This window comes from Diadema setosum, chromosome 14 (assembly GCF_964275005.1).
Source record: "Diadema setosum chromosome 14, eeDiaSeto1, whole genome shotgun sequence".
NCBI classification, from domain to species: domain Eukaryota; kingdom Metazoa; phylum Echinodermata; class Echinoidea; order Diadematoida; family Diadematidae; genus Diadema; species Diadema setosum.
In genome coordinates, this window is record NC_092698.1 from 13,045,376 (window position 1) to 13,069,974 (window position 24,599).

Below are 24,599 nucleotides of genomic sequence, written 5' to 3' on the forward strand. Positions count from 1 at the left end.
ATGTCAAACAATATTCTACCTCTACATGAGTTTTTCACTTTCCTGTATATCCATGTACACGTGTGCTTATTTCTGTGTATTGTATCATTCATTCAAACACTGTAATTCAAGGAATGAGTGAAATCTTCAGGCAAATAAATGACAATTGCTAGATTAGTTAAAGTGATTTTAGCAAGAATGCAACTGGTGATCACCAGCAATTGAAGACGACATTAAACAAATCCCATTTCTTGATGAACTCGCCCCATTCATACCCTGTATGTGTGTATACTTGTATTATATATAATTTTATAATATCATTTTAAAATTATAATATTGAAATTCTCCAAAGTAACATTGTTATTCCTGACGGACTGTTTAGACTATTCAAGACTGGGGGGCAGAAAGCATTGTGCCTACATCTGTCATATAAAAACATCATCACCCACATGTACCCATTCTTCTAGTCTGGTAAATGGTATGATAGAATTCAGGTCAACCTTGGATGAGAGTATGGTGCAGTTATGATAAGAGAAAGTATATGTAATTCGACTACAGTGTACCCCTGTTATAATGAAGTCCTTGGGACTGGCGGCTTTCTTTCGTTATATCGAAATTTCTTTATAACCAACAGTATTGGTGATAATTTTGGAACCTGAATTTTGATTTCATTGTAACAAGAATTTCATTATAACCATGTACATTATAATTGGAGTGCACTGTATTGTTCATGACCATTTTGTCAAGATCCTTTGATCTTTTAGAATATGACAACTCAGGATGTGCATTCTTCCACTTTCAGGTGTGGCCTGTATTATGTAGGCCCTACCCAGTGCCTTAGACCCATGCTTCTTAACTGGCAGGCTGCTAAGCTCTCACAGGTGGGCCATGATGTCAGCCAAAAATGAAATTTGAAACATTCATATTTGATATAATTGTGGGCGAAAAAAAAAAAAAAAATTGTAGGAGCCAAAGTGGGCCTTAGGATGAAAAAGGTTGAGAAATATGGCCTTAGACAATGTGCTTCCTGATTTACTGATGCATTTTACATCCCTTCATTTTCATTACATATTTCTTGGAAATTCTCTTTAGGGACTATAGTTGTTGTGTTTTTACTTTGTGGAAAATGCCCTTTGTATGATTGTTTCCCATGTTTGACACTGACATTGTATGAATACAGGACGGATGAACTCCACTCCAAAAGGTTTTCCTGCCATTGCAACAAGTACATTCAAAGATCTTTCCATTTATTTATTATAGCATGCAAAAATGAATTGTGCGCACCATATTGCAGTTGAATTAAAGTTGAAGCGCTCTGTTGTGCATATGCAAAGATGAACAAAAACAAAACTGAATCCCACAGTACAAATAATGTGTGTACAAATATGGGTACACCTTTGTAGATGTATACAGTATGCATTTTGTATTGTAAATAAAATATTTCTATATTGTTAAGACATGACTCTGGAGTTTGGAATGTTTTTTCTGGTGATGCAGGGCAATTTTATGAGAGAATCAATACAGTGTGTGGAGAATAAAGCTCACATGCACACAATATCTGTGGTCTTCTAAAAGTGGAGCAGATACTGGAGATAGAATTGAGAGTTACTGTATACACCATGTTTTGTGGAGGGTTTTATTTTATTTATTTTTTTGTGCAAATTTTGCAAGTTGGGTGCTATTTGCAAATTTGACAACAAGCGAAAATATTAACTCTGATCCTGACATAAATGCAATGTGCAGGTATACATTTTTTCATTCATTGCTGTACTCCATGATGGCAGATTGTCTGAAAGTACTAAATTGCGAAAAATTAGCAGTAGATTTGCTAAATATATGGCTTATACTGTAGTCAACTCTGCATATCAGGACTGGAGAATCAGCCACAACTTACATGATATTATCAATGCACACTTTTCATGATTTGGTCTGTAAGGAACTGAAAGTGTTAATGAATGTGAATGATACACCAGTCTGTTAACACTTCTGTACTGGTACACAGCTTGAGAATGATAAGCAGTAGCTATGTGCTGTAATTGCCATGGCAACATACTTTCTGCTACTCTTGAAAATGTGCCAAATTTCTTCTGAATCACCTACAAATTGGAGAATTACAATTTACAAGGCTTTTTCCTGATTTATGGGACATAGTACTACTATCGTGGCAATGCACACTCTTGAAAAATGTGTCTTGCACAATTTTTCATCATGCTCAACATGTGTGCCAAATTTTGTATGAATTGCCTGAAAAGAGGACTATACTGCTGATCTGCAAGCCTTTTTACCTGATTTTGAGGCCATCATTTGATGTTACCTTGGGGACTCGCTTTCCGCTACTGCTGAAAAATGTGTTTGGTTTTAACGTTTGCTTGGTGATGTAAATGAGCAAGAGAGGTCTGTTGTAACACCATTTATATGTAGTCTTTGCAGGGACTGTTGTTTGGTGAAAGAAGAGTTCAGAAAGAGAGTGAAGGAGGGAAGCAACATAGAGTGTATAGAAAGCAAATAGTGACAATCGAGGGGGAGCGCTGAACTGTAGTATGGTAGTAGAGATGGGAGAAAAGGGGACAGGGAGAGCTGTAAGGAAGGAGTGAAAATCAGGTAAAGGGTTTGGAAATCATTGGGAGGAGAAAGGTGAACCAGCAAAGGAAAGGGGGGAAGGAGAAGGTTGAGAAATCATGGATATATGAGAGAAGTGAAGATGTCAAATTTTGAGATAGTTCACGCAATGAAGGGAGAGAAAAACAAGTGTCTAGCACAACTTTACATTGAGCTCAACATGAAAACTACCCCCTTCAAAATTTTGATAGGGCTCTATGAAAAAAAGGGAAAAAATATTCACTTTGTTATGCAGAGACTGCACAACATGGAATACACCCCATTTACACAGGGCATTCAGAGCACTCTCAACTCTATATGAACAGACAATCTGGCCCTGATGCACCTGTCAAGGCTAGCTCTACACTCTGTATAAACAGTCATAAACATTTAGAACGCTCCAGAAGTAAGCACCACGAGATATTACAGTTCAAGTTTTCAAGAAAAGCCACTGGAGTGTTGTCTTATGTTTGAAGGCAATTACTAGTACTGCGTCTGTGCATGTGTGTGTGTGTGGGGGGGGGGGGGGGGGGGAGTTGTACCAATAATTACTGTATGAGCTGAAATTTTCACGGTGGTTTTATTTTCGCGAATCGCCTTTGAACCGCGAAAATAACACGCGAATAGCTAAGTTAAGTTAGACCCTTGCAACCGCGAAATTAAAAACACGCGAAAATGTCCTCCAAGTAGCAATGCGCGAAAATATCCGTACGCGAAAATTTCAGCTCATACAGTACATGTATATTGGATGGCAAATAATTATATAATATTGGATGGCCTTGAGGTTAATACAAGGAAATATTGGACGAGCTATGCACAAATATTGGACGAGTCGAAGACGAGTCTGATATTTTGCTTAGCGAGTCCAATATTTCCTTGTATTGACCGAAAATAGGACATCCAATATTATCATTATTATCCTACAGAGGATTTTAGCAAAGAATATTTTCACTTAGGGGCTACCCTTTCTGTTTCTTAGTGCTGTATGGTCTCCTACTGTACTTGATCCTGACATGGGGTATGGTACGCGTACAATCTCCAGTGCAAGTTAATCCACTTCATTCCCAGATCTATGTGATCTATGTATTTTGATGTACATTCCAAAGGAAACTTAGATCAACGTCGAATTAACTAATCAATATATGAAATTTGTTTGTATAAACACAGAATTTTAGAAAAACGATATTTTAGTTAATTCATGATTGACCAATCACAGACGTTTTTACTTCATATTTCGGGTCATCTCGTATATCTCAACCAATCACGATGCAGTTTATAAAAACTTTGGGGAATCCCCCTCTTGCCGTCCAATATTTTAAATATTGGTCGCCTCGGCAAAAAATATTGGTCGAGTTCAACAAACTTTCTAAGTGGGTCGGAGGTTTTGAGGTGTGTCGACAAAATAACACTTGTATTTGGGCTCTAAAAATTCTCTGTATGGATAATAATGGTATACATGTACCAAGGAATATTGCACGAGTTAGGGCTAATATTGCACAAACTGAAGATGAGTGCAATATTGGTCCTGACAAGTGTAATATTTCCTGGTATTCCATGAATTAAAGCCATCCAGTTTAATTATTATCATCTATAATCATTGTCTAGAGAAACTTTAAAAGCGTAAACTGTAAAAAAGTACTGTACTCGTACAATATATTAGACTTGTTGGCTCTGCACTAAAAAAGGACCTACTCGCACTTGCCTATAGCAAGATGTTTGCGCTTGTGAATTGTAACAAGAGTTTGCAAAGCAGACGAGACAAAATATGGTGTATTTTTTTGAAGCACCATGAGCTCTGAAAGGTGGACCTGTGCGCTATACAAATAGCCACTATTATTATTGTTATTATCATCATCATCATCATTACTGCATGGCCACTAAAAACGGTAGCCTATGGCAAATCAATACATTTGTCTATGCAGTTCGTTCAATATGCTCCCGTATTGTACAATAAAAAACAAGCAGACAATAATGTGCCACTAAAACGTCCTATATAGGAATATTTGTGCATGCACAGGAGTGAAAAAAAAAACAACCTAGAGATGAGAACAGTAATAACCCAAGCCAGGTGGCTATGTGTTAAAGAAGGTCTTGGCCATGATGCGGGCCATCTATACCATTTAAAGGGGAATGTGCATCGAGTGAATACATCAATATGTGTATTAGTAAACATCAATGAAAGTTTGAAATTGGGTGCAATGGCAGCACAAAACTTTAAAAATTCATAACTTTTGAATGATTTTTCTCAAACTTTCACTGATGTGTTATACTAATGTGCATTCACTCAATCCTCATATGTATTACAATAAAAAAAAAATAAAAACACCAAATACACCACCCTTTATATATTTGAAGACTAGAAATGTCGCTACGGCGACTGATGCCTCCGCCATAATGCATGATTCTCCCAATAGGTGTATAGTACAATGTCTTGACAATGTGTGATGACAGTTTCACATAACTGGCAAAATATCGAAATAACAGGTTTGTCAGAAATATCTTGAATGTTCACTTTCCACGAACTGGGTTTGCTATAATTGTCTATTAAGGTACACATATTTGGGGAATTGAAAATTTTTACTTGACTTCTGACCGACCTTATTATAAGTTTATGCATTGAGTATAATTTTCAAGGTATGAAGAAAGAGTGTAATTACAGTACAAAATATTTTTTTTTCATTTAAACATGACCTTTGACCCTTAACCTTTGACCTTCTGGCTGGAAATTTCCAAGAGAATCTCCATCAAGTAATACATGTACATATATTAAACACTTTTAAAACTAATAATGAAATCATTGCATATACTAGTATACATGTATGAGAGAAATACAGTAGTAACATTTTGAGAAGTTGACCTTGACCTTTGAACCCCTGACTATTGACCCATGACCCCTAAATTCCCTAGATAATCCCTGCCAGTCAGTACATGCATATGTACCATGTTCCATGAAGATACATTGAACCATTTGAGAGAAAAGTGATATTGCAACATTTTCACCTAACCTTTGACCTTTTGACCTTATGACATGAAACTCTCTCTGAAGAATCCTTACGCAGTAGTACATGTCTACACTAAGTTTGAAGAAAATAACTGCGGGCATTGCATAGATATGGGGGAAATAGCAACATTTTTAGCATTTGACCGTGACCTTTTGACCTTTGACCTCTTGTCAATGTCACTAGAATCTACTCAACTAATTGTCCCATCATACATCATCCTTGGACCAAGTTTGGTGAAAGCTGCTTCATCCAGTTTTGAGTTATCACATAAACAGATAAATTTTAGGATTTGACCTTGATCTTTGACCTTTGACCTCTGTCCGATTTCACCGAAAAGCTAATCAAGTAATTGTCCCATCATACATCATCCTCCAACAAAGTTTGGTGAAATTTGCTCCATACAGTCTTGAGTTATCGCGTAAACGGATACAATTTCATGATTTGACCTTGACCTTTGACCTTTAGCTGTTTTCACCCAAAATCTTATCAAATCGTTGCCCCATCATACTTCATACTTGGACCAAGTTTGGTAAAATTCCAGTAAATATTACTCAAGTTATCGCGTAAACGAAAGCGGACGTACGTACGGACGTACGTACGGACGTACGTACGGACGGACGGACAACCCGAAAACATAATGCCTCCGGCACCACTTCGTGGCGGAGGCATAAAAATAAGACATGAAAGTGGGGCATAATATTGGAGCGAGTTCCGTACGTGTAGTAGTAAAAATTTCACTTTACATTTTCATCAAGTTCATTGATCTTGACCACTGAACACGGATTGACCTTTTCCCGTTTCTGCACATAGGTTGCAATCAACGTCACTAGGTGTACCCCAATGAAATCTACGGATAGAAAATGGTGACCTTATGGCCTCTGATTTTCTTTATAGGCAACTAGTTGATTATTCATTCTAACATTACTTACTACTGGATAACATTACCAATGGTACTGTTATCCAGTAACAACCCTAGAACTTCCACACCATGGCCACAAGAGATGTCACACGTGTGTACACATGTTTGCGCAATCAGAGTCTCCAGTTTGCAAGGGGTCCAGGCAGGAGAATCTCCTGTTTAACCCATCGAGGACGGACTGAGTTTGCTACAACACACATTTCCCATAGATACCTGCCCGAGTATACTCCTCAGACATCTACAATACAAATGCAAAATAACTCCCTGTAATTCATATCTACACCAACATTTTATTTTCAAACAAATTATCAGTCTGAAATTTGCTATCTTTCAGACACACTGCTCTGCACAACATTGTCAAGTATAAAGAAATAATCATACACATTGTACTTACAGAAAGTACATCACACATATTGAAAAGTGAAATTTGGATGTGTAAGAGTTATACAAAGAAAAACAAAATCTGTCAAAATCATCCAAACATATGGCAATTTGACCAAGAAAGACTTGCTTGGCATATGATCATGTACATCAATATTATATCAGTGGACACTTTAACATGTGCATGTGTAAACATGCGTTTATACTAAAATGGATATTTAAACAATTTACACACTAACAGTGTCAGTCTAAAGACCTTCACTGATTGGCATATTCAGTACGTATGGTGATAAGAGTTGGTAATTTCCTAGCCCTCATTTACACACAGCAAGCCTTTCTACGACTGTTACATCTGGCTATGAACTAGTCTTTAGTTAAAACTTCTGAACGTATTAAAGTCATAATCATGGACTATGCACGGTGAACCATGTCTATATTGTATCTGTCAACATTGAAGAAGCTTCTTTCTTTGTGATACATGTATATCAAAGGTTTGTGCACATGACACAATCATCAAGTTTTAAACTTTATCTTAAAATATCTCACTGACAGAGGGTCAATTCATGTGAAGTAAAAATTTATATTTCTTGATGTCCTTTTTTACTCCTTATCACAGAGAAGTATATCACAGTCAAGAGCAAAAGCCACACACCTCATGAGACAATGCATCTACATAGAGTAGCTACTTGGACTAGAACACCTGTTGTTCATGTTCGGAGCAAAAGCAATATTTACCAGAGGCCAAGTATCAGTCTGGGTAGGTTTTCAGCTCCTGTGAGGTTAAAAAACCAATTCTGCCAAGATTACATGTAATATCTAGCATTGTCATCTTGTACATCACATATTATACATAATGGGCCTGGCACCTGGGGAAAAATATTTCATCATGAACTTCTTTGTTTTTTCCATCATATACATTGTATGTAGTTCAAACAGCAAATTTTGACAAACAGAAATATGAAAACACATATATGATAAAACACATGAATATGAAATTCTGTATGAAACTTTGCAAAGTAAATTGATCTTTTTCTGAACTATGCATCTATCAAAAAATAAACAAAGAAGGCAATGCAGACCATGACAGTTTTCACTGTGTGACTGCAAAAACACAAAATGCAATTAGTCTTATGCACTTACTGTTGCACTTGCAATTGCATGTTATGGGTGATGAACAAAATTACATTCTGGTGTCATCATACGAGTCTGCACAAATGTTGGAAATAAAGAAATACAGTCAGAGATATGTACTTGGAGGGCTTTGTTTGGTTTGGTTTGGTTTTGATTTGTTTGTTTTTTGTTGAGCTTTTTTTTTTTGGGGGGGGGGTTGTTACACAAGAAACTTGAAAAAAAATTAAGGTATTGTGAGTAAATGCCTTCTTAGGCGAAATATCAATAACTCTGTAAGATGAATGATTTCAGAAAAATGAAAGTTGAGCTGGAGATTTCATAACAGACTCTAGTTATGAAATCAGAGAGTTCTAAAAAGGCTTCCTCCATTGTTTCAATGTGGATTACAGTGTTGGAAGCTATGTGTGCTGAAGGACCACTGACACTCAATGGCCCAAAGTCACGAAGGTGGTTTAAATGTAGATCATAGACTACAATAAGTGTGAAATAGGCGTACCTTTGACATGCAAATATCAACACGTGTTTGTTACTAGACATCTGTTGCCGTACGCAATCTGTCAATTGTAATTACACAGAAGAAATTTGCATAAACCATGGTTTAAATTTAAACCACCTCCATGAATTCGGGCCAATGGGCTGCACAGGTATGTACAAAGGCCACTTGTGAAATGCCAAAATATGATATCTCTCACAATACCTCCTTATTTCCACTTAATTATATCTGGTCAAAATGGACACTTCGGATGTGCAATTTATGTATCACCCACTTTTCTATGCAAAAGTGACATAAATGACTTTCATTCATTCACTTTTCTCCCCTTTGCAATGAGCTACGTGTAGTCGAGTACAAATAACAAAGTCACTCATAGCACTGTTACAGGAAGACTATACAGTATGGCCAAGTCAGTGGGTTGCCATTTATTGATTTTGTTCTGCCTTTTAGGGTTCTCCTGAGATCAAAATAGCCCAAAGTCCATAATTCAACATTAGTTAACTGTTGAAGGTCCTGCAAACTTTTCAGGGCAGTTATGTATAGACCATAATTTGATGCCATGCAAGAATTACTTTTCAGTATAGTATATTTGACAACAATATGAATAGACCCAAATGTAAGGAGTGCATAACACAACACATGAATCCAAATAAAGGAACTCTATCCTATACTTGATAAAACATTGAATATGGCCAAAGTTATTACTGACAAAAGCGCAAATTTGTGATGCATAAAGGAACAGCCATACAAACAATGAGTAAAGAACATGCTGCACTGACAATTACAAGGTCTGTATTAGTATACATATGTGTGCACACACCACAGGCCAACAAAGGGAGCTATAAATTGGCAGAAGGGCTCACAGGAATTGACTTCATGTGAAATATGAGAAGTCAATTCAAGGGTCACTGTTACAGCAGTATTTGGATTAAAATTAAGACCCCTTTTCAAGGATATGGATATTTCCATTGTGTAAAGTACACATCATTGTCTAAACGTGGTATGCATCTTTCATCACAAATGTGTAATGCATTTCTTAAGGCCACGAAAGGGAGAGCAAGCTGAAATTGTGAATTTCACTCATACCTACAACATTCCATTCTCATAATCTGAATGTGTGTGGTAGATATGTCAAAGCTAAAACAATAAACAAAAATTGCTCAGACTACTGATACACACCTCCAGTGTGGAAATTAAGAGCAGTAATAATGATCAGTCAAGATTCACTGTGAAGATGAGTCATTGAAACAGAACTTGCATTTGAAGGACATGTTTAATAATAACATTTGTTACTGCCACATTCTGTATCATTGGTGCACATAACACTTGAAAGTCAACGTAACTCATTGGTATGCTATGCTATAAATAAATAAGGCTCTTTTCCTGGGTAATGATATAGGACTCTGGTGAACCTGTGTGACTGTCATGTTGGAAGGTGAGGAGGTGGCACAAGCTTTGCATCCTTGAAGTACGGATGAGCCAGGGCACTCCTGGCAGATACTCTCTTGTCAGGCTCATAACAAAGCATCATCTAGATCGGGATGAATAGCAGGAAAGACGATCATTAACAAGGGCAGAATTGGGGCTATTAACAATTACCCCATCACACATGAGGAACCACTCTACAAACTAGAATGTAACTTAAACCTATACTGCCATACTCTGCATTTCAAGAACAAGATGAATACAGACTGACATTGAAACAAGTGCCATAAAGAAATTGATAGGTGTTCTAAAATGACAATGCTAGGACATGGCCTAGACATACAGGGGTACCCTGGAACGACAAGATCATTGGGTCCAGCTAATGTACCTCATTATATACAGACTCTCGTGTCCACACACTCTCATACATTCTGCTATAATGAGGTTACATGCCTACATTGCAAGAAGTGATATGGATAACCACCAAAACAGGAAACTTGACAGGAAAGTCAGACGAGTATTCTTGCAGAAATAACAAAATAAAAATGTCAATATGGCAAGTGGTATGCCTCCACTATTTTGCACTATTCTCCAAACAGGTCTACAGAAAATCTTGCCAATGTGAAGCAATGGTTTTATATGACTGGCATATATATAATCACTATCTGTATACACAAATTTTCATGACAACACTTTGAACTATTTTCAAATGTGGACGAAAATAGTGAGGAAATAGCATTTCCTCTTGATCTTTGATCTCATGGCCTAATTTTTTTTCCCCTACAGAATCAATGTGTATGTATGAAAGTCATTTCTAAGGTACATCTCTGTATGGAGAAAATAGTGTAATTTCACCATTAAATAGTGTAATTTTAGCAGTTTCACTTGACCTTTGATGCCATGGTATAAAACTTTCTCTAGAGAATCTTTACCTGGTAATACATACATCTACAAAATTTCATGAAAATACCTTCAGGCATAGCAGAGATATGGGGAAATACTACAAATACTTAAAAAAAAAATAGTATTTGACCTTGAGCTTTGACTTTCAGCATGTGTGCCCACAAGTTATAGACACAGCTTTATCCACACATGCATTTATAAGCCATGTTTCATTCGAATACCTCAAACAGTGCCTTACACCGCATTCATATTGGCCATGCGACTTCGCAGTGAGTGCTCGACTTGTACGCGACTGGTGCGACACCGATGTCAATGTGAAGACTTGCACAATGCACCGCATCAACAATGTCTAAAACTAATCCTGCCGACTAGGCTTGACTGCGGAGTCAGTGCGGTGCTGATACGAGACGGCTACCACTGTGCAGGCCCACAAGAGGCGCACACAAATGTTCGGAGAGGTTGAATCGCAAAAATTGCCAATTTAAAAACAAAGCAGAGTTTTCAATTTACAAAATATTTTCATTTCTTTTACATATTTATTCATATTATCATGGAGGTAGAAAAGAGAGCTTTTCTACCTCCATGATATTATCCATACTTCTAATCATTATATGTATTTATTTTATCACATTTAAAGTTAAATTACATTTTCCTTAAGGTCGATAAGGTAAAAAAATAACATTAACAGCTGTGCACATGCACGCAATGTAAATAAATGGAAGAACGATCAGCTTTAATGCTGCCCTTACACATGCTTTCGGGCAGTGTTAACCCGCTTCAATGTGAACACACTGGTGTGCAACTTGTGCAAGACAGTGAGCGCAATGTGAAGACAATTTAGCCTCGACTGATGCTACACCGATGCGGAACACCGGCTCATATCAGTCACGGGTTAAATCTACTGACCAATGTGAATGCGGTATAAGTTACACTGTCCATAAAATTGATTACAGATGGAGGGACAACCCAAAGACATAATGCCTCCTGCAAAACTTATGGCAGAGGCACCAAAAAATAAAAATAAAAAAATCAAAAAAAATCATGGAAACTAGAAATGTCGCTATGGCGACTGGTATGCCTCCGCCATAATGCATGATTCTCCTAATAGGTGTATAGTACATGTGGACAATGTGTGATGACAGTTTCACATAACTGGCAAAATATTACAAGGCAAGTGCTATAATGTGTCTCGCCCATGGGATATAACAGATTAAAAAAAGAGATATAACAGATAAAATGAGATATAAAAGGGTAAAAATTTATGGCAAAAAAGAAACGTGCCATAAAAAGTGAACATTGGGTCCTTAAAATTCGTTGACCCCTGCCTGTGACCTTTGACCTTGTGGTGACCATCCACTCAGGCGCGGTGGAGCACCCCAATTTGCATCTCATTATCGCCCCGTTCTATTTGAATTTCCAACGGGCATCCACGGCTGCCCGAAACTGTGTGCATGAAAAAGTCAAATTTTTACCTTCTCCTTGTGCCGCTATGCGTGCCGCTAGTAAACTCCCCAAGGGACATCTACCATCCAAGTTTGGTCACAAATGGAGTTATGTATCAAAAGTTATGACCCATAATAGAAATGTGCCATAAAAACTTAACATTGGGCTCTAAAGGTTTGTTGACCCCTGCTTGTGACCTTTGACCTTGTGGTGATCATCCACTTCCCAAGGGACATCTACCATCCAAGTTTGGTCACAAATGGAGTTATGGATCAAAAGTTATGACCCATAATAAAAACGCGCCATAAAAACTTAACATTGGGCCCTAAAGTTCATTGACCCCTACCTGTGAGTTTTGACCTTGAGGTGACCTTCATATATGTTAAAATGTGAAACTTTGCATGACCCCTCTTCCCTCGAAGTTTGATTGCAATTGAAGCCCAGAGTAAAGAGTTATTGAAGTTTTTGTCGATGGACGACGGATAGAATCCCTTACCAGGTAGTCTCCCCTCACCTCCGATGGGCTCGACAAAAATGACATGTTTGTCACAACGTGTTGAATATTCACCTTCCTTGACCTACAATGTAGGTTTAATTGGACAAATGGGAGAGCATGTATTTGGGGATTTGAGGACTTTTACTTGACTTTGACCCTTTTATAAGTTTATGCATTGAGTAATTTTCAAATTATGGAGAAAAAGTGCAATTTCTGTATTGAATAGTAAATTGTTACCATTTTCTCATGGCCTTTGACTCTTGACCTTTGACCCTATGACCCTAAAATTCATGAGAATCACTGTCAGGCAGAACATGCATAAATATGTACTAAGTTTCAAGATAACTTGAGCCACTTCCAAGATAAAGGAAGAAACACTTTCACTTGATCTTTGACCTTGGCCTTTGACCCCTGACCTTTGACCCAATGACCCCCAAATCCCTAGATAATCACTGCCAGTCAGTACATGCATATGTGACCCGCTACAACAAAAGGATCCGAAAGTCAGGGAAGGACAATTTTCTGAAAATGGCATGACATTATTCCCTTACTCTTCTACTTTAATTTCATATATAGCACAACTCATAAAAGTACTAGGTTGCGGAGTTATCGATGATTTTATTAGCACATGTCAAGTAGTTGAGGAAATCAGTGAGTTTCGAGAAAAACGCCTTCAAAGTTTTCCTTCTGACGCTATCATGATCAAGGTGAGGCGAGACCGTTTTCACCGCTTGACAATAGAAGGCATGCTCCTAGCGACCTCCGCGATGTTCATTCAAGCTTAGCGCCAGCGGTCTACACACGACCAATCAGTAATCCAGATGCCACGCTCGGACCAATAAGATCACTCCCTCGTTGCTAGGGGTGGAGTCTAGCTGCAGTGCTAAATCCAAATCTTCGGACACGTTTCTGTTACGTTACGTTACGTTATGTTAAGTCGGAAAATCATGACCCAGAAAAATGCTGATTTCTTGCTTTTCCTTTGATCATTTAACTTCGAAATTTCGGCAGATGATAGACAAAACATTAGACCACAAAATTATGCCAAAAACAGAAATCCGATTGTTTCAACCAACTTTAATGATGTGACTTCAAACGCGATTTTCTCACCTCAGCCGTCAGCGACTTTAGGATCCTTTTGTTGTAGCGGGTCATATGTATACTATGTTCCATGAAGATACCTTGAACCATTTCCAAGATATGGAGAAAAAAGTGAAATTTTAACATTTTCACTTGACCTTTGACCTCATGACCCGAAACTCTTGACCAGAGAATCTTAATTGGGTAGTACTTGTATACACTACGTTTCAAGACAATATCTTCAGGAATTACATAGATATGGGGGAAATAGTGAAATTTAAAGCATTTGACCTTTGACCTTGAGCATGTGCACCCAAAAGTTGATAGGCACAACTTCATCCCCTCATACACATACATGCCAAGTTTCATTAGGATACCTTAAAGGGTTTTTTAGTTACACTGTCCACAAAATTTGATTACGGACGGACGGACGGAAGGACGGACGGAAGGACGGACGGACAACCCGAAAACATAATGCCTCCGGCACCACTTCATGGCAGAGGCAAAAAAAACAACAACAACCTGAAACATCAGTTACCTTCAGAAGCTCCTTTCCATCCTTGTTCAGCATTGGCACTATCTTGTTGAGGTCTTGTGGTGTCCATCTAGGGAAGCTGGTCTTGTAGTCAGGCAGCTTGGTGACACCAGGCCAGAGTTTCTCATCAGGTGTGCCCAGGGTGCGGAATATCCTGAAGAGCTGGTCTATCTCAGAATCACCTGGAAACAGGGCTCTCCTTGTGATCTTTAGCATGATTGGTACAAACCAAGAACACAAGAGAAAATATCATGTAATAAAACATGATATATGTCCTACAAGAGCCTTGCATATGACACTGACATGCAGCAGCAGCTCGAGACCGACGAATGGAGATGGGGGCACTATTGTAAATGTGGCATATTACCAAGATAGAAATACCATGTTGGCCAAACATTGGTTCAATAAAATGGTGCCAGTGTATTAGCCCAATGTCTTTTTGGCCATCAGGCCAATGTTGGCTCAACAGTGAAAGAATGATGCAGGAGAGATTGTTTCTTCAAACAGTTACATAGAGTTTGGAGATGTTAGGAAATACCAGCCTCTGTATCTACTCGCAAGACAGCGACTGACTGATGTTAATACTTTGTCTGGTACACAAAAACTTACCATCTCAACAAAAATGCAACCAAGACTCCATATGTCCACTGCTGTTGAGTAGTACCTGCAACCAAGCAAGATCTCTGGTGCTCTGTACCACAAGGTCACAACCTACCAAGAAAAGGGGGAAAGAGCATTTATTATAAAGTACATACAGAATTAGCTTTAATCTTGGCAATCTGAAATAGACAACACAAACATGTTCAGTAAAACCTGCATATCACAATTCGTGATTATAGTGTTTTCAATGCACATTCATTCACCTTTTGACCTCTACAAACTGTTATACTCTCCTCTTCACGCGATGGTGGCACTGAGGCTTTAAAATTCATACCTTTTGAATGGATTGTCTGATTTTCCTCAAACTTTGCTGACATGTTCTATTAATGCCAAGCACAAGAAGAAAATTGTAATTTTGTCAATTTATTGGAACCAAGTCTACCATCACTGAACATTTCTAGCTGAATGATTGGAAATGACTTTTCTTCCATTCCATAGTAAAATAATCTTTGACTCTTCGTCACGAATTTATCATGGGAATTATTCTCTGCTCATTTCTAACTTTCCTACCTAGTCATATTACCATTTAACAATCCTAGATAGAGTTACAGCTTAAAAGTTTGATTTTAGACAAAGACCTTCGACCACACAAGATTTTTCCCAATATCTACAACTATAATTATTATATCTGTATGTACATCTCATGTAGCATACCTGGACCAAGGTAATGACATAGAAAATCCATCTAGTCTCTTTTCTTGTATTGCAATAAGATGCTTTGGGGTGAAGGGAAAATGAAAACTTGAAAACATAGTGGATCCTGCATCCTTCAGGACAGAGGCATACATTGTAACTCTAAAGTAGATGCCCATTACACATCTCAAGGGATACAGAGACCGGGCATTTTCCTCTATCGCTCCTCACTTATGGAACTCCCTCCTATCTTTTCTCTGTGAAATTGACAAACTGGATCACTTCAAAGCCTCACTAAAAACTCAAAATTTTCACCAGGCATTTAATTGCTAACTCTCTCAGAGGAGTCTGCGCCTTTGAATGTTTCTACAACAGACATTTGGCACTATACAAATGCTGTGGATCAATCTATCAATCAATCAAGTAAAATTCAATGAAAGGTGAAGATATACTTCGTGTGTGTATGTTCTAACTGGAACTCCGAACGCTCGAGCCAGACCAAAGTCAGCCAGTTTGATACGTCCCTCTACATCAATGAGCAGGTTTTGTGGCTTTAGATCTCTGTGCAGAACACGATGTACATGACAGAATGCAATTCCCCGAAGAAGTTGTTGAAGGTAACTCTGAAATGAAAGTGAAAATCCAGTGACTTCCTCACGTTTGCAGTTTAGACTTTAACATCAAACTTTGCTTTGAATATTACCATGGCTTAAGTCATACCCATGACAACGATCTACCAATCAAGCACAATGCAAATTGAAATAAGGATCATAATCCAAAGCTGATGCTCATATGCATGACTTTTTATCATTTGATCCTACACTGAATATCACACTGAATATGTACAAGTCTTGGTACAAACATCGAGTATGCATTGAAAAATGAGTGATACACAAAAACATACATTTAACAATTAATATTACTCACTTCAATGCAATTTCTGAATGATGACAATACTGACATAAGCACAGCCACATTTCTAGTTTTATCTGAATCAGTGAAAAAATCAGGGCAAAAAGGCAGCTGCAAAACATGCATTATTATGATTTATTTCTCATCTGAAATGCATGTCAATAAAGGTATAGCCTGAAGAAACTAGTCTTATGGTACCTTTACAAGGCCAGTTGGCAAGCCAGATGGTGGGGCAACATCCATGTACTTCTTGAGGTCTTGGTTCATGAACTCAAAGACGAGATAAAGTTTCTTGTCACTGTGCACGACATCAAGTAATCTGCAAATAATAATGAGATAAAATATAACAAGGGACCCGGGGTCTCACGCTGACCCAAGTATCGCAAGTTCACCATTCATGCATTATTGCAGATTACTACCTGAGAACATTGCAAACTGGAGGGGGGGGGGGGGTAGGGCAGCTTTGAGGGCTTCCCTTGGGGCATGGTGTCCATTTGCATATTCTATCACACTAGTAAAAATACCTGCAAAGTACACTGTATGTTTAGAAAATTTGATTAGGCAGTTTGAAAAAAGAAAAGAAAAAGAGACATAATAATGGATGTAAAAACAAAGGGGTTTTGTGGTCCTCGCGTTACGTTAAATTGTCATCCTTGTGATAACGCACTGGGTTTTGTGACAAATTTGACCATGCGTTCTCAAGAAGAAGATGAAAATGTACAATTTAGGCCTAATTTTGAGGAGGTCCACGGAGGACACCCCTGGATCTGCAATAAACTTGAAACAACAGCTATCAATGTAGCATAGTATTGACTTAGCTCTATCACTTCTGGTTGTAGCGAAGATTTTATTTATTTATTTATTTTTTTTTAAGATTCCTTCAATTTTGGGGAAAAATATTTTCTGTCATCAATAACAGAAAAAATGGAATTTTTACGGAATTTCATGCAAAAGGGCAAATGGACAGTAAACTCATGTGCAATATCTGAGTCATGAGTTTCTGGTTGACAGGTCACATCTTCAAAGTTCCATTTGGTATATAACCAAGGTTTCTTTGGTAGATAAAAAATGAACCTGATTGAACTATGTACATAACTGACTCAAATCATAAAGCTGGAACATGTCTCTTCAAACTACAGCCTTTGTTCCACATTCGATGACTTTGTGAGTACAAACTTTGAAACTTTGCTTTTGCTTCCATTTTTTTTTTGTTTTTTTGCAATATCTTGCCTCATAATTTTCTCATCTTAGACCATCTTTTTGTCTTCTTTCTCATTAATTGAACAAAAACAGAATTACAGTAAAAGAATCATAACATACATTGCAGACCATCACAATAAAATCCTGCTCAATCTCTCATTTGCGAGTCTGCAAAATTTTCGACCTGATGGCAACACATACAGATGGACAACCTGAAAGTGAGAAATGCTGCACTATTCTTGCCGTGGCATAGACACACAGGCATCGATATGATAAATTAAAACTTATAATTTCTCCACATGAGATATATCAGCTAGACAATGGTTGACTAGTAGCAGTGCAATGACAGTGAATGGAGAAAGCAAGGTCCCTTGCACAACAACTGTTCTTTCATTCCAGGTCGAACACATGACCACTGTAGTAAATAAGGGACCATAACACTTAAATGTGATCATGCATCACAAAACGAACAAGAAGTCGCAAGCAGTGATTTTGTGTAAGCACTGAAAATTGGTGAATTTGGTCAACATAACTAATCTTAAGTTTTTCATATTATCTGAAAGAGCAAATCTTCTTCTACATTATGTTAAAGTTTGGGATCATAAAACAAACAGGAACTTGTGTTTTCATCAGTTTTTCTCGATTACTTTTTGGTGGAATAGTGGGATTAGGCGTTTCTCATAGAGCCCTCTATTCATTTCTTAAAAACCCTGTCCATACTCTTCACTTTCAACTCCAATAACTTTAGAAAGAATAAGGCTACTGCATTGAAAGTTGGCATTAATCATTTACAGAATGTGTTAATGAAGCATGTTTAATTTCAGCTTAATCTCATAATCCCTTCATTGTTGTTGCTCTGATGGTCAACATCCCGTTTTTTATTCCATTCATCCCACAGCTAGCATGGCTTGGTAAAGGTTAAGTGCTTGAATAGACCCTGTACTTCAGAGCCTGTTTTCTCAGTTCACACTTTCCAGAGTGTGTCCTTTCTTTCCAATATCTAGATAAGTTAAGAGAGTCCATTTGAATTGAGTTATACCTCATTTTAAAGCTTAGAGTCTGCTCTTTCAGAATCTGCCCTTAACTAAAAATCCATATCTGGCGACTTTTTGTTGGTTTTGTGATGCAGGGTCACAAATGGTAAAAGCTTACAAACACTGAAACCAAAGTGGTAGTTTATACATACTTCACAATGTTTTCATGATCAAGTTCTTTCAGCAATGCTATTTCCCGTATTGCTGTGCTTGGCACGCCTTCAGCTTCCCTGTGTTGAAGACAATAGAAAAATAAAATTTTAGAATAAAACATTATAACTGTAGAACATGCAACTTTCATGTACATGACAACATTTCATAATCTGAACAAGACCTTGCTATGTATACCTTATACTCATACCTTATACTACATGCCCGAACACTTGGCTTTTAACTTGCCAAGCTTTTTCATCGGCATTCCATAATCAACCAAAACTTCACCTTGTAGCAAGCCCACTCAGGTACAGCAGTCTGTCACAGCCCAACAGAAGGCCATGGAAACACAGTCAGAAATTGGGGGATAAGGTAATCTGCACTCATTGGCAATCAATTTCCGGACATCTCATGCCAATCAGCAATGAAAGCACTACAATACTGTGCATGTCAATTACTGTGCATGTCAATTGTCTAACAGAGCACAGTAAGGGTAAGGGGGGGGGGGGAACCAAATTATACAAATGTATGTGAATTGCATGAATGCAGCAGTGTCAGTAGAAAACGTTGGTGCAGTCTGAGGAAAACACGTATTTTCGGCATATCGCATATAGCCGATATACAGCGATATCAGCTATCGATAGCAAAAAATTCCCTTCAAAGTACCCGGATGTGCTGGGAAGGGTACTTCCGGTACGGTGCTGGATCATATTGCATACACACAGTGTATTCAGTTTTTACGTGTGCTGTGCAAATTCGATCTATGCGACACTGTGTTCACCTCAATTAGGAGCTCAAGCAGTCGATCAAGCTTGGTATCTTTTTTTTTTTTTCATGAGTGAAATTTAAAAGATGGGGTTTTCCTGCGAGGCAGCTTTGTGCTGGGCAGATGATGCCAAGAGGAAAAATACGATGAAATACCCGTGGATGAAAGTACGTACTGTCATGGGTAAAATTTCCAACCAAACGGCAGCAACGTCAACGGAGGATATGGACAAATCTGCTGCGGAGAAAAGACAAGTTCGAACTAACTCGAAACTCGCGACTATGCTCACGCCACTTTGATTAGACAGATATTTTGCCAAATGGAACTTCAAAGAACCCTCCAAAATATTTCTTTTGGAACAATCGCCCTTAACTGCCACCAGTCCGAACGTGAAGCGTTCCAACAGTATAACTGTGTAATGCTAACATTGCAAGGAGCGCCCCTGGGTTACCCTGCCCCATACTGGAACTGGAAGGGCGAGTAGTAGAACAAGGCCAGCGCAGTGTTTTCAAAAGTGTGGGGCCCCACTTCCGGGTTTCATGAGCTAACAAAAAAAAAAAAAAAAAAAAGGCTCATCTCTTCTCCCTGTCCACTTCCGGGTTTCTTCAGTTGACAAGCAAAAAAAAAAAAAAAGGTCCTCAGCTCATCTCTATCCAGCCACTTCCGGGTTTCTTCAGCTGACAAGCAAAAAAGAAAAAAAAAGTCTTCAGAGAAAAAACATAACCTTACCGCCGCCATAGATCTACTTCAAGATCCCTATCTATTTCTATTTTAGTGCCACTTACGCACTTCTAGGTAAAAAAAAAAGTGTGGGGGCCTAAAGTGATGACACCTTTAGTATTAACTACACGCACCTCTACTCCTTCGCAGACGTTATTTTCAGCAGTGGGTGTACGTTTCCTTCATGAATATATCTTTATTAATTGTGGAAAACTAAAATATAAGGAATCCCCGTATTCTATGATAATCATTCAATAATCGGTATGCGTATTTTTTTTTAATTACGTCAAAAACCCACCGAAATCCGTCCTTAAAATCAGGTCTGTAAGTGTCCGTATATCTTCACTCCTCATCTTCTGCGTGTTATTGAATAGCAATCACTCTCCTATACTACAACGTAGCTAGTCGGAGCGGAAGTGGATGAGCTAGTCGGAGCGGAAGTGACGTCAAATCATGAGAGCAGCACGCGCGGAAATACATGTACGTAGAAGACGACAAGCTTTACGTAACACAAGAAACGCACGAGCGTACGTAAAATGCTACCACGGTACCTCGGGTTGAGCGTTCGTGGTAGTTCGTTGATTTTGTGAATCATCGCACTATCTACTCCGAAAAATTCAACAATACGGTTTGGATACCAACAAAACACCAAATTCAACTCAACCATCAGCAAATTATACGATATAGGTGGGTGGTATTACTGTTAAAATCAAACAAAATAAGACATTTTTGTGGTCTTGCCGTCAAAAGCGACGGTCGTTTACAACGTTAAAACACTAGTATGGTAGCCCTACTACATATCGACCACCCTTATTGAAACCGACCGCGTATAATTCGCGCACTGAACACTTTAGTACGCACTTCTCTGCGCGCAAAGCACATAAAAATGGATTGGCTTTGAATATAGATTAGGATGGTGTAGGAAAACGCGATAATTCACTGTTCATTAATGGTTTTAATCAAGGACAAAATTTCGAATGAATATTTTCACCGAATCGTAATGACAGCACAATGTAATGTCTATGGAAGTTTCTAAAAGGCTTCTAAAAAGCTTCGTACAACACGGTGTTCAATACAACTCGGTTTACGTGCATTGTCAATGCAAAATCAGCGGTCGATCCTAAAAACGCGATTTACTGCGGGGAGCTGAAACAAGGCAACGCAAGTTCGTCGGCGATATTTTTGCACTGAAACTTCGAATCGAAAAGGGAACAATGGCATTTGATAGAGCTGGATTTTCTCAATCACGTAGGTCAAGTTTTTTACGTGAATTTCAGTGTTAGGCCTAAATATTCTTATCAAGCAAATAAACATTAGGCGGTCGATTAGTAGTAGGCCTAGGTCCAACCCTACATGTCAGACCGCTGTTTGCACAGCGGTCTGGTCAGGCTACTTTAGTATCTAAGTGTTAACGTTAGATCTATGTATTCCTTTGTATAGATTCTACCAGGTAGTGCACAAAAACTGTGGGGGCCCGGGCCCGAGCCCCCACGGCCCCCACGGCTGCGCCGGCCATGTCTAACAATAGTATAATGCTCATGTTGGGCATTATTTAACGTTAGACCCAACGTTAGATCTATTTTATCTAATTATTTATCTATAATCTAACGTTAGGGTCTATAGGCCCTAGAAGATTTGTCTATTTATTCATGGTTTAATATCAATAATAAACATCTGTGAACATAAACATGTGTGAATTTAATAGACACAGATCAATCCAATCAATCATGCTCACCGACACAGTCACATGTCACAGTCAACAAAGGGTTCCGACACAACTTTAGTTACAAGTTGGAGAAGAAAAGCAAGATAGAAATAGAACAGGGTTCTAACGTTACTAGAAATCTAACGGTTAGACACCTAACGTTAAACCGTTAACGTTAGGGGCCTAACGTTATATCATTTGGATTTACAGTTCAGAGCTCTAACAGTTAAATTTAATTAAATTTATATGTTAATGGGAAAAACCATGAAAACAGTTAGAAGTGTCCAAGTGTTAGAGTCTAACAGTAACACATTTGTTAGCAGAAACTCTCGACCTCTAACCGTTAAGTAACATAACATTGCATTATTACCGGTACTAATGTTAGATAGACTAGACTAGACACCTTCAACACCATTCAAGTAACAAGGAGGTCTAACCATGGAGCTACTAAGTTAACGTTAATGGTTACTTACGTGTCCAGTCGTATCTTCTTGAGAGCAACAGTTTTCCCAGATGCCAAATCCTTCGCCTTGTAAACCACACCATAGGTTCCTTCCCCAATCTTTTCAATTTTTTCAAAATTATTCATTTTCGGTGATTACATCACCCCACCAATTCGCACCTTTCCCGAAACAGAGTAGACTCGATTCTGACCTGCATAAGCTGCAGTTTCTTTGCCTTATATTTTAGCTGGCTAGATATCTATGCACACATACATCACACCCAGTCTATCGCCGGTCGGCGTCATGGTTGCTTTGTCATTTTTCGGCGCGAGCATGCAGACGTTGAAGCACAACACAGCGAACGTACACTCGATCCGTACGAGGTGGTGGGCTGCAACGGCGCGGGCCTTTGGTAGTCCCAGCGCATACAATACGTGCGGTACCACTCGGATGAGATTCATGCAGACGACGTTCCATCCATTTCTAGTTCGCGCACTTTAAATCACATGACCACCTAGTCTGGTTTCCAGACCCTACGCAAGTTTAGTACATTGTACCTTCCTATAGTTACAGCTAACAGGAGATAAAAATGATAATGTTGAAAGAAACAAGAGAGTAGTCAATGTAAGCTTTGTCAGTCACAACTAATAGGAGATGAATTTCATTATATGTTTGTTTGTCCGGCTCTTTCTACAGAGAGAAAATTGTATTTAGAGAATAACTTCACAAAAAGGCCAAAATTTATACTTTAAAAATAGATAAATTATTCAACACGACCAACTTATATTGCAATATGCTTCGCTTTTAATCTTCTTTACTCATGTGATAAATCAAAATAGCTTGACTAATCATCAAGCATTTTTTTACCACTTTGTATATAATGTACAAAATTTTACAATTATTGTTAATTTTCGTTTTCTGTTACTGCTGGTGCCTTGTTACGCATCACTGTTTTACTGTAAAAATTCTCCTTTAGATGTATTAATATGCCAAATAATTTCACATTATTTCTTATCTAAGGCTACAAAAATTGATCTTTAATATACAGATTTTTTCCTGTGTAATTATGTGTTTTCATGTGTAAATATGTTTTATACTTCAGTGTAATGTTTCATCATACAGTGTATTAAAATAAGTTTCATACTGGATTGAGTGTAAATATGTGTAAAAGTGTAAAAGTGTAAAAAAGTGTTTAAGATATCTGCATCAAAGTGATGTTTCATGTTAATAGGCTGAAATTGAGTTCTCCAGTACCCTAATGGGGTGACATGAGAATAAATTACTGTGATTAGTACTGTCATCACTGTCAACTGCGCCCTCCGAAAAGCACGGTAGCTCAACCTGCTATTTCTTTCGTCGTTAGAGGGCGTTAATATTCTGGGAAGATGAGCAGACGGTAGATGGTCTAGAAAGCCAGACCATCATCACGAAGAGTTGGACGGCTTGGCTGTGATTGGTGGAATGTTTCTCACTGTAAGTCACGGCCAATTTGAGAAGAGAAACTTCATTGGCGCTGTTTATCCCTTTCAAGCAAACCCTACCCATTACTTATCAAGTGGGCCCTAACCCTTTTTCTATCTTTACATATCCCATCAGAGGAAAACGAGAAGAGTAAAATACATTTAATGGCAAATGCACGAAGATGAGTGCGTCACTTTTCATCACGGACAGCTCAACAGAAATAATTACTCCTATGGGGTGTGTTCATGCACTTTGTGAAGCTGGATTCACGTCATGAATTACAATTCAAAACATGTTTCAGAACTGCGTTCCTGCTGGTTCCAATTAGTTCGATTCAAACCTACAAGCTATTTTAATTATACAGTGATTATTATTATTATTATTATTATTATTATTATTATTATTATTATTATTATTATTATTATTATTATTTTATTCGGCATTTGCAAAACAATACAAGTGATAACAGAGAAACAGAATAATAATAATGATAAAGGACATTTTATACGGTATTGCGTATACTTTAG

General features: G+C 38.1%; 1 protein-coding gene across 1 annotated transcript; it reads right to left on the minus strand.

Moving 5' to 3' along the window:
- Window positions 1–6,768: 6,768 nt before the first annotated feature.
- Window positions 6,769–22,927, minus strand: LOC140238044 (cyclin-dependent kinase 2-like). The gene is made up of 7 exons (XM_072317969.1): window positions 22,642–22,927; window positions 18,977–19,054; window positions 16,789–16,909; window positions 16,131–16,301; window positions 14,995–15,096; window positions 14,389–14,592; window positions 6,769–10,034 (listed from the first exon to the last, which is right to left on the minus strand). The coding sequence occupies exons 1-7, from the start codon at window positions 22,755–22,757 to the stop codon at window positions 9,927–9,929; spliced, it is 900 nt and encodes a 299-aa protein (XP_072174070.1). The 5' UTR covers window positions 22,758–22,927; the 3' UTR covers window positions 6,769–9,926.
- Window positions 22,928–24,599: the final 1,672 nt, after the last annotated feature.

Excerpts from the sequence above, each read along its gene's own strand:
- LOC140238044 (XM_072317969.1), bottom strand. The coding sequence starts at position 22,757 with ATGAATAATTTTGAAAAAATTGAAAAGATTGGGGAAGGAACCTATGGT. Across the intron at positions 19,055-22,641 it reads AAGAAGATACGACTGGACAC|GGAAGCTGAAGGCGTGCCAA; the intron begins GTAAGTAACCAT and ends TCTTCAACACAG. Across the intron at positions 16,302-16,788 it reads TGCCAACTGGCCTTGTAAAG|AGTTACCTTCAACAACTTCT; the intron begins GTACCATAAGAC and ends CTTTCATTTCAG.